General features: G+C 35.0%; 1 protein-coding gene and 1 long non-coding RNA gene across 7 annotated transcripts; one reads left to right on the forward strand and one right to left on the reverse strand.

Annotated features, from left to right (window-relative positions):
• Positions 1–8: 8 nt before the first annotated feature.
• Positions 9–1,166, reverse strand: LOC114527510. The gene is made up of 3 exons (XR_003687425.1): positions 1,084–1,166; positions 492–555; positions 9–284 (listed from the first exon to the last, which is right to left on the reverse strand). It is a non-coding gene; the product is annotated as an uncharacterized LOC114527510 (long non-coding RNA).
• LOC114527503 lies at positions 528–10,037 on the forward strand. 6 transcript variants are annotated; one of them, XR_003687424.1, is made up of 9 exons: positions 528–807; positions 2,645–2,773; positions 2,951–3,351; positions 3,451–3,576; positions 3,716–3,876; positions 5,898–7,129; positions 8,011–8,060; positions 9,337–9,422; positions 9,635–10,037. XR_003687424.1 is itself a non-coding variant. In XM_028549180.1 (8 exons), the coding sequence occupies exons 1-7, from the start codon at positions 700–702 to the stop codon at positions 8,013–8,015; spliced, it is 2,157 nt and encodes a 718-aa protein (XP_028404981.1). In that variant the 5' UTR covers positions 528–699; the 3' UTR covers positions 8,016–8,060; positions 8,529–9,215. The 6 variants fall into 6 exon arrangements, 3 of the variants coding, with proteins under 3 accessions (XP_028404981.1, XP_028404982.1, XP_028404983.1); XR_003687423.1 differs by having other exon boundaries at positions 5,898–7,124; XR_003687422.1 differs by lacking the exons at positions 9,337–9,422; positions 9,635–10,037 and adding an exon at positions 8,529–9,215.
• The last annotated feature ends 1,200 nt before the right edge of the window (positions 10,038–11,237 follow it).

Here is an 11,237-nt window from a genome sequence, read left to right on the forward strand (position 1 = left end):
TTCTCAAATCTGTATTTTTAGCAAGTGCCAAAGACCATTGTTTTACCACGTTGTATCAATTGTTTTTCCGATACCCATGGCGGATTAAAGCTGTTTAAAAATTCTTCAACGCCCCTAGTTGTTTTTCTCTCGCTAAATAAGCTTTCTTCAACAAAAGAAGGAATAAATTTTGCAAAACTACGACCATAGATTATAGATATAATAGAACTACGACTTCGTAAAACATTTGACATTTCGACTTTGTTTGTTTACTTTTGTTTGGGTTCCGCTTTCCGATGATGAGCCTGCGATAATAAAAGAATATTTTGAAAATACTACATTTTAGTGATTTTACTCATCCCGTCTACTATTATATTCAGATTCATTGTGTATTATATTCATTATATATCTGTTGCTTCTAAGACATGCCATTAAAAACCTGGTGAATGAAAGTGAACACAATAAATAGAAAGAAATTGTAATAGAATCTGTATTAAAGTAACCTTTCTTACATGACGTATCCTCGATTTCGGTCTTTTGGACTCAGGCTTCCCGTGTTGCGCGGACGAACGTTGGCTGCACGTTTTTAAAACATGGAAAAAGTTGAGAAGTATTAAATACAAGTATTAAAATGGTCTGTAAAATGAATTGTTTTAACTCCGAAAGCTAATGCGACGGCCTGGAGATGCCCAATACATCATAGAGTAGCTTTTGGCGGTCATGGAGGATAAATACTGCAGTCGATGTGAAAAGAAGGGGTTGAAAAGTAAACTAAAATTCCAATACTGCAATTTTGAGGAAGGTATTTTTTTATGTGAAGACGACATGGTAAGAAAAGTATTAAATATTCTTTGCTGTACAGCTTTAGACAGTTACTACGCTTTATATGCCACGTCTACAAACTAAAAATTAGCTTTAATTTCAACTAAATTTTGGGATTTTATGGAAGAATCTCCCTTGGCTACAAATCAATTCCACACCTCACACCTGTAGTTGCCAGTCTAGCTAATAATGGCAATTAAAAATTTACAGGCAAATTGAACTGCTCAATGCTTCAAATTAAACGCGGTTAAAAAGATTATGTATTTTATGCCTAAAACATACCTGTGAAAGTTCTGAATGCATCAACCAAACACTCCAAAGTCCAAACAGTAAAAAATTGAGCTACATAAAAAATTAGATTAATTATGATATTTGGCACTTCACTCGATGTAGGTAAATTCTAGAGGTTTAAAGGGTCTTAATTTCGAGTGGAATTATACACACTTCAAATTTAAGCCAAGAACAGTTGATGGGAAACAGTTGAATCATTTTTCTATCAACTGTTCTTGGCTTGAATTTGAACTTTGAAGTGTGTATAATATTCCACTTTAAACCTCTAGAATTTACATAAAAGCATTATACACATATAAACATTAACAAAGGTTGGTGTTTTGAAGAGTTTTCGTATCATCAGTTGGAAACAGTGTTGGATTCAGATGCTTCTAAAGTCTTTTTATTTCTTTTACAAATCAAATTAAGCTTCTAGATTTGTAAATATTTAAATTTTTTTATTTGATGTTAGAACAGTTAATGGATAGAGGGTATTGTTATCAATAAGTTAAAAAGTGAAATCATTTTATTAAAGTTAGTTAGTTAGTAACAGCAAGGTACATAAGAACACAATACTATAAGTTCTCACCTTTGCATCTGATGAAAAGTGAAACTCTACACAAAGGGAGGGGTTTGATAAGTGTTATAAGTTGTGTTACTCAAGGAGAAACTGGTTTCTGCTTCCAGTTGCCAGCTCATTATTTGTTAAATCAACATAGAAGATAGGAAATATTTTGTTAATTTCACCTACATATGCTTATTTCTATAGCAACAGGCTGAGAGGGATATGCTTAAACTTCCAATCATAACTTTGGTGTACTTTTACTGGTCTTTGATGACAGTATCCATGATGGTTACATTAAACATGTGTTGTGCAAGGATATTTGATGGTTTCTTTTTCAATTCATAGTATATTCTTGATTGTAAGTTAATTTTGCACTGAATATCCCCAAAACCCTGTATTTTTAATCGTGGAAAATTATCGAAAAGGAGGAAATTATAATCAGATATCTTTACGACATTCAGTGAAATATGAATTGTGTCACATACTGCTTGTTCGGTATCTTGCATGATATACATTTCTAAAAATAAATGTATTCCTCAGATTATAATCAAAACTGCATTTACAGAATAAGCAATGTTTTTTATGTCATACACACAAATGATTTCACTTATTAAAACTTTTGATAAACTGCTTTTGCTCCAAACATCCTAGTGCAGATTTCTGTATCACATATAAGGAAGAGATGAGCAAACTTTGTCAGTCAGTTGTATAGGAGTTAAAATACACAATTGAACTGGTTAATACATGAATGGTTGTGTGGTAAGTATGTGATCGTAAAGTTGGATCTTGTTTGGATTTGGGTGTTATTATGTAAGTGTGGGGTATACAGCAGCTGTGATAAACATTAGAGGCTTTTGGCCTTCCCAAAGGTTTAGTAGAGGGCTGACAATTTTTACCTTGTCACAACAGCAGATGGGGACAGTGTGGACTTTTTTCTAAGAGAGGCACTTGTATTGTGCCAAATGGACTAGTCATAGGCTTATATATGTATTTTTAATATTGTTTCAGTGTATATATCCATTTGGTGAAGACAACATTGCTGGGTTTTTTATCAAGGCACCAGGATCTGATGTGGTTACAGAGAAACAAGATTGGAAAACTGAGTTTAAATCATTTGAGAATACTTCAACAATACATGTAAGTTGCAAATGAATGTTAGGGATTCAGAAACATTCTGAGAACAAAATGAGAGGAATTTTGTGGATGGGTAGTTTTGTAATGGCACAAACGAAAAAGTGTTTTGAAATCATCAGCAATTGAACTTTGAACTGGTTGCTTGCATTTCCTGGAATTTAATTTCTTTGTTCCTTTTAGTTACCATCAAATATCCAAACATCCCAATTCTATTGGTTGAATTCAGAAAACCTTTGCTGGCTGGATTCTGTCATGACTATCCTTGTAAACAACAGATGTTTAGAACTTTGCCTCAAGAAACAACAAGTAAAGAATTCCATTCTACAACAACTTTTCTCAAAATTTTTTAAAGCCCAAAGGCTTGGCCCAAAACAAGAAGGCAAAGATGTCCTTTGCGAAGTGCGGAGAGATGTATTTCATTATCTGCAAGAAAAAATGCAATGTTCAATGGGAGTGAAAGATAGTGCCTTGGTGTCATTAAATGTTTTGCTGAACGATTGTTCCGTTATTAGTGAAAAATTTAATCAAGAATGTGAATGGACTTTTAAATGTTCCTCATGTGGTCACATGCAAGTCAATAGGTAAGAGTATTTAAAGTCTGTTCTTACGAGCAGTCTAGTAATTTGAAAAGATTCTGGGTTGTTCTATCCCCTCAATTACATCTCTGTTTTAATTTGCAGATATAACAAGTTGGTTGTCACATTTCCAAATACAACTGATGATTTTTCAATGCCATGCGGAGAGTTTTTAAGATTGTGTCACAAGTGCAAGTCTCCTGGTCAAAGAAGTCAACTTCACCTTACACGGTAATGTCTCTGCAAAGTTATATCAACAGTATTGTGAATTGTGATTAATCATTAAATTAATTCTAAGTCAGGCAATATTATTAATAACATGGTTTATGTTTCATTTGTTTTTTTATTGACTTTCTCATTTCATTTGAAGGTTACCTCCGTGTGTGATCGCACATTTTACAGAAGGAGTGAAAAGCAAAAATTTCTTTGAGTCTGGTTTTGTTTGTTATGGAAAGGAGTACAAGCTGTGTCAAATGATTCAGTACAAGAGAGACCCGGATCATTTTATCGCCTGGGTTCGAAATCGAAATGGTATGTGTTATTATTTTTAACTCTTCAACACACCAATGCAATTGGTTTACAAAAAGTGTTTCCTAGTTTAAACAGTCTGTAATAGAAGAGGTTGATGGCCATGGTCCACAGGCCAGTAATATATGATTAAGAGATTTATGGTACTTTTAGCAACCGGTTTGAAGGAAATCGGTTAAATAGAATAAATCGGTTAATAGTTTTAATTAATAGAACTGGTGACAGTGCTGAAAGATGAAGGAAAACTTGCGTTGAACAAATTGTTGCAAATTGACAATCTTGGCAAGATCTTATCATAAGATAGGTTTTGACCTAATTTTGAGTAGATGTCATGTGCAATTTAGCAAAATTTGCTCACTTCCACAAGGCATAATTCGGCAATATGTGTGAAGTTGACCACCAAGTATTTCGCTATGTATGTAAGATCTTATCAAAATCATGCAAGATCCTGTAAAGATTTTACCATGATCTTGCCACAATCTTACCACAATCTTACCATGATCTTGCCAAGACCTTGGCAAGATCCTGAAAAACCATGGCAAGTTCTGCAAAACCATGGCATGTTCCTGGTCAACCATGGAAGATTTTAAAAAGATCCTGCAAAACCTTGGCATGGTGATGCAAAATGTTTAGATCTAGATTGATTAGGGAAAAAACATAGATATAATACTCTGTTGTAGTAAAAAAACTTTATTAACGTTTGGTTAGATTAAGGGCATGCTCCATGTTTTTATTTATATGCTAAAATTTTAAATTGTAGTATTGCTTTGTTACTGTTCTGTTTTATCATCTGTGGTGTTTATTACATCGCTTCTTGTTTCCTTCTTTTTCTTACTTCATTTTTCTACGTTTGTGAAGCATCCATGATCACCTTGTGTGAGTGTGACTTTTTTCCTTGCCAAACTTGATATTGAGTACATCTCAATGTTAAAAAAAGATTGTCTTATAAAAAATAGTACCATATTTTACCCTGTGTCTAAGGCCTTGCCATGAAGTTAGGTAAGTTTATTGGACACATGCATTGATCAGCATAATATAACTTCTTACCAAAGAGTTTAGTGAGTGTTTTGGCATCCAAATGTTGCTTGTTGTCGAGTTGCTGGACTCTGTTACATAGGATTCTATCCTGTATCTGAGCTTCAGCCTTCATGCAGTGAAGATGTGGCTCAGCAATTTGATTGCGCACTTTGATGGCTTTGATATTCATCAAGTTAATACGGTTTTGCCACTAGAAGAATAATTGAACATTAAAATCATGATGCCTGGCCATAATAGATCATTTTTTTAATAATCTATGCCCTATTTTGTTACCACCTCTCTGCTCTTATATTTTTTGATTTTAGAGCGAGTCTTCTTCCCTATGAAATTTTTTGTGAATTTCCCGTAATTATGTAAACCTACGAATATTCATTATGCATCCAATGAAAAGCAGGGAGTGCTCGTAAAACAGTAAAGACTTTGTTTGAATGAGAATCCCATCTAGCCAACGCTAAACTACCGTTTGTTGCATGTATACGTGGGTTTTCTCAAGACTAATACATAGCGAAATACTTGGTGGTCAACTTCACACATATTGCCGAATTATGCCTTGTGGAAGTGAGCAAATTTCGCTAAATTGCACATGACATCTACTCAACATTAGGTCAAAACCTACAATGAATATTTTACTTGATTTAATAAATATTTTTCCATCTGGAGTCGACCAACTAGTGTTTCCATCTGTCACGTGACTGAAACCCAGCTATTGCAAGATCATACCAAGATCTTAGCAAAATTTAATGAACTTCAATGTTTGAAAGAACAATAGCTTGTTTCCATGAGAGTTGCCAAGATCTTACTATTTGCAAGATCTTGGCAGGATTATTCAAGAATCAAGATCTTGAAAAGATCGTCAACCTGGGAAATCACGTGAAAATTCTGTTTAAAAGAAAAACTGACGAGTCGTTGTTTTCTTGAGAAATGGAACTTTGAATAAGGAATGTTTCGTATGAAGATCTTTAATTTTTATTTCCATCTTTTTCTAGGCACGCATTGGGCGGAAATCGATGACACGCGGAGTGTTGTTTGTAAATGGGAAGAGGGTCCCCCTTCTTTTTCTCCTGGTCAAGTGCACATCGCTGTTTGGGAGCGTGCAAAGTTATACGTGAGTAAGTCGTCCGCCGTGCGTATAATTGATGGGAAACTTTTGGGAAAGTCAAAGACTGTGTTGGAAAATCCTAAGAATAACGATGCTTTAGCTGTCAATGTGGACAATGCAGAATCTTCTTTAGCTTTCTGCAAAAAAGACAAATTGAGTGAGTTTTGTTGCAGAAACCCAGTCGCTTCTATTTGCCATAAAAAGTTTCCTGAAAACGTGATTGATGGACAGATGAATTTGGTTTCATTGTGCGATAACGTTTCCTTAGATAACATTCGTTCCAATCCTCTTAAATTACAAGAACAAAAAAAGGAGAAAAATGATGATGAAATGAAAGAAGTATCGTTTAACGAAAGTAATTCCGTAAAAAAGGCTTGTGAGGATTACAATAACCGCAAAAGAAAGGACAGTTTTCCACCGTATATACCTAAAAGGAAAAGGATTTCACCGGGCAAGGATTCTTCCGACAGAAATACAGAAGCAAGATTTTGTCACAACCCAAGTGACAGTGGTTATTCAAGTCCCGGCTCAAACGGTTCAGGTGCGAGTCTTCCATCAACTCTTGAATCTAAGGAAGCAAACTTAGTTCTTACTGATCTACTTGAAACACTTGACGATATTGATGGTGGTCTGGATGGTGGCCATTCGCTAGATGTAAATAGTGCAAAAGAATCTGGTAGTAATTTGGATTCCCAGAAATCAATTTTGTGTTGTGGACAAAATATGACAAAAAAGTCTACATTAAATTCCGACTTAAAAATGCCAACGTGTATTTCAAATATGAACATTGATTTTTGTGAAGATTTTTCTGTCGAAGAAAAATTGGTGGTGAAAGACGAGGATCTGAAAAGATCAGTCGAGTCTTCCGGTGACTTTGTCGATTTTGGGACAGTCTCAGACTGTGAAAACAATTTTCTGAACGACATTGAAGCTTCGCTCAATTTGACTGACATAAAGATAAACGATGTGGCCGAGCTGTTGCCTTGCGATGATAGATTGACAAAGAACAGATGGAACGAAGATCATTATTTTTTTGATATTTTGAATGAAGTATTCCCCAATAACTTGCTGGGTAAAGAGACCAGCAAACCTAATTCCATCATCGAAGAAAAGGGTTAGGTGAAGCAGTCTGTTGAATATTACATAAAATTCAACATAATATATTGCATAAAAAAATTACGTAATAGGTCGTAATAATACGACTATATTCCTACCTCGCAAGCAAAAGTAGATCCAAAGCTGGATTATCGCCTTCATTGTCGCTGCAATCATGCTCTTCAAAGTATAAAGAAGTCATTTTCTTAGTCTGTTGTGTGTTATAATATCTAAAATACTATGTTAAAGTTTTCGTTTAAATTTATATTATTTTTCACTACTTGCGTAATAAACATTTGAATATTATCCAGCTGTCCAGTGTATATTAAGGCCTATGCTTGTTCTCATGATTATTTACATGGAGAAAGAATCAAATAAATCACTATCACAATCAATTTTAAATACAATAACTAATTACCTGAAAAATATTGAATGTATTGAAAATATTGATCGTTTTAGAATTTAGACATGCAGTATCAATAATATAAAATTGTACGGTAAATTGTGCACAAATCAGGGGGGGGCATTCGGCACGCCCAGTACGCGGAAAACCTGGGAACGAGGATAGATTTCGGAGAAGAAAGGCGAAAGAAGGAAAGCCCGGAAAATTTTTAATTTTCTATGTTTTAAAGAGAAACTATAAAGTTATTTTAATGAAGTGAAGCTTGTTGAGAAAAGGATATTCCGATTATAAGTTTATCTAGATATATATCTCATAAGCGTATGTTTTTTGTTTGCTGCCTTTTTTAATATGACTTCGTCCTCGCGCATCGAATGTTGGAATTTTCTGAATATTTTTTCGGTCGATTTCTTTCGCATTAGTTCAACGTTTTAGAGTAAGAATGTTTTGTTATGCCCAAGCATTTATTTCACGTAAATGACGTTCATTTGTTCTGCTTTGTTAGATTAAAAGTCCAGCGAGAAATGAAGTGAAAGGCGATTTGAAAACCACGAGGTAAGGCAGTAAGCCGCCATTTTATTAAATTTTCGTACTTTTTTTTAATAGTGTGTTGTTTTTGTTTTATTTTAACATTCCATGCCCCAACCGAACACTTCAGTAAGGGTGCAGTAGTTTTAAGAAAGATTTGTGGTTTAATTTTATTAAAAAATCCGCCTTCACTCGAGAGGCGAGAGGAATGGCGAATCATTTCAGACCATGTATTCGGTGTTTGACATAATTGTGGGATATGTGTTGCCAAATTAGTTTGTATTTTGAAACATTCAATTAAGTGCTGAGAAAAGAAATGGAAAACTACTCTTTAAAGCCCTTTTTGTTTTTGCCAAGGCAGGTTGATGCATGTAGTTTGATATATGGGAGGGGTCAGCGCCATTTAGTAGCCTTAGAATGAGGGGAAGTAGAATGGTTTAAACGTTGATTCAATGTTGTTTTATCAGAGTCTGCTGTTAATATTTTGTGTTTCAGATTGTTTTTGCCAATGTTTTGATCTGAGGGTTTAAAGAACCACTTTTACAATATTGGAGATATGTAGTGGAATAAATGCCTGGAAAGACAATTATTGTCTGACAATATAAACTATAAATTGAAACCGGAATGCAATGATAAGAAAGGGAAATGTGGAATAAATGCCTGGAAAGACAATATGAACTATAATTTGAAACTGGAATTCAATGATAAGAAAGGGAAATAAACTATTGCTAAAGCTAAAGAACCACTGAAGCTGAAGAATTGAGATACAACAATCTTTGACTGACTTTAGGTGTAAGACGTTCGCCCAGCTATTGTAGACCGCATGGAATCGATTCAAGTCCTTTAAAAATTTGTGAATCAAGATGAGAATGAACTTAGTGAATCTGTAATTGCTGCTATATGTTTTGGCTAAAATATAAAAAAAAACTGTTGTATGTCTCCAAAACAAAGGAGCTTATATTTATACCAAAAAGTACAGGATTGTTTGACATCAGAAATACAAAGAATTCGGCACACAGAGACAATTCACCTTTTAAAACGAAACCAAAAAACTAGAAGCAAAAAACAAATTGTGCTTCAAAACAAAACTAGAATGCACTGCTTTTAAAAGGTTGAAATATAGGAAAGGACAACTTTTTTCTAGGCGTTTAGTGATTCGTTTAAAGTAACATCGCTCACGATGATGTTCGGAGTTGATCGGCATGTTGTCGTACATTATCATACCACGTGATCTGCTAAGATCACATGGTAATTATTGCTTATAAAACTAATCTCAACGTTAAAAAAAAATTTCTTCGAATAGGTGGCGATCGAAGGTGGACAGCAAGATCGAAGCTCAGCAAGATTGAAGATTGTTCGAGGAAGAAGGAGTTCGCCGTTGACTAAAAGGTGGGTTCCGGCGATTATATGCGTAATCTGCGTTGCTTGCTTTGTCCGACCCCAGTAGGGGGACCGTTTGCCTAGAGCGTTTTGGTCCCCCGCACGCTGCTAGTTGACTAGTTCCCACTGTAGGCCTTTACACTAATCTACGGGAAGGCCGTAGGCCTTCCTTAAGGAGTACAGTGTAGCTGAGCCGAACCCTTTTTTTTCGTTGTATATAGGTTTATCTGAACAGCTAGTTGTCAAGATGAATGCGAAGACTCGCCCGGCCAAATTCAAAATGGCGATGCCAAAGAAAACCATCCACGTGGACCGTTCGCGGACCTTTCTGAGCAAGATTGTTGTGCTGTCTGGTCAAAGTTAAGTATTTTACTTTGATGTTTGTGTGCCTTCGGCTAATTGTTGGCCAGAAATGACAAAAAGCCATATACAATATGAAATATTCTGCGTACAAGGTTATCTAAAGTTTCGAACTTAATTCTGCCTGCAATGATGATAATTTTTTACTGAAAATTTATGTCATGAGCAACTTCCGCACCTATAGACTGAAGCAGAACTGAACATTTTGTCATTAACGTTTATCTCAACAGCCAGTTATCAAGACGAACGTCAAGAGAACAGTTGAAATAAAAATAGAAATCAGTTCAAGACTCGCCGCCGCCGAATTCAAAATGGCGATCCCATACACGTGGACCGTTCGCGGACCTTTCTGAGCAAGATTGTTGTGCTGTCTGGTCAAAGTTAAGTATTTTACTTTGATGTTTGTGTGCCTTCTGCTAATTGTCGGCCAGAAATAACAAAAAAACATATACAATATGAAATATTCTGCGTACAAGGTTATCTAAAGTTTCGAGCTTAATTTTGCCTGCAATGATGATAATTTTTTACTGAAAATTTATGTCATGAGCAATTTCCGCACCCATAGACTGAAGCAGAACTGAAGATTTTGTCATTAACGTTTATCTCAACAGCTAGTTATCAAGACGAACGTCAAGAGAACAGTTGAAATAGAAATCAGTTCAAGACTCGCCCGGCCGAATTCAAAATGGCGATGCCGAAGAAAACTATACACGTGGACCGTTCGCGGACCTTTCTGAGCAAGATTGTTGTGCTGTCTGGTCAAAGTTAAGTATTTTACTTTACTGTTTGTGTGCCTTCTGCTAAAACTAGACAATAATTAAGGTAGTTGAAAATGCAATTTTATATTAATAATGTCTTATTATATTAAAGATTTTCCTTGGTCAACATTGGAAGTGAACAAGATTTCTGCACAGAGGTAATTCGATTGTTTCTTCTAAATTTATATTAGCCTTGCAGCTGAAATTCTTGTCACTACCTTGTAATACATATCAACTGCCTGGGTATATATTTTGTTATTTCAATAGTATAAGAGGGAATTTGCTGCAACTAGGATCTTTTTCATGAAAATCGTCAGTGGTCACAATTTGGTTAAGATTACTAAGTGAACTTTGCTTCTATACTCACTATGTGTCACAGTAATAAATTCCTGTGGTGGTCTTGAATAAATATAGCAACCATAGTTATATATAGAAGGATGAAGTAACCATAGATTACCTGACCAAAAACTAGACAGTAATTAAGATAGTTGAAAATGGAATTTTATATTAATAATGTCTTTTTATATTCAAGATTTTTCTTGGTCAAGAGTGCAACATGAACTGTGGATATGAACTTTACTTCAATGAACATTGGAAGTGAACAAGATTTCTGCACAGAGGTAATTCGATTGTTCCTTCAAAATTTATATTAGCCTTGCAGCTGAAATTCTTGTAGTGACTTTGTAATACATATCAACTGCCCGGA

This window comes from Dendronephthya gigantea, unplaced genomic scaffold, assembly GCF_004324835.1.
Source record: "Dendronephthya gigantea isolate DGI-Jeju-01 unplaced genomic scaffold, DenGig_1.0 000045F, whole genome shotgun sequence".
Taxonomy (NCBI): domain Eukaryota; kingdom Metazoa; phylum Cnidaria; class Anthozoa; order Malacalcyonacea; family Nephtheidae; genus Dendronephthya; species Dendronephthya gigantea.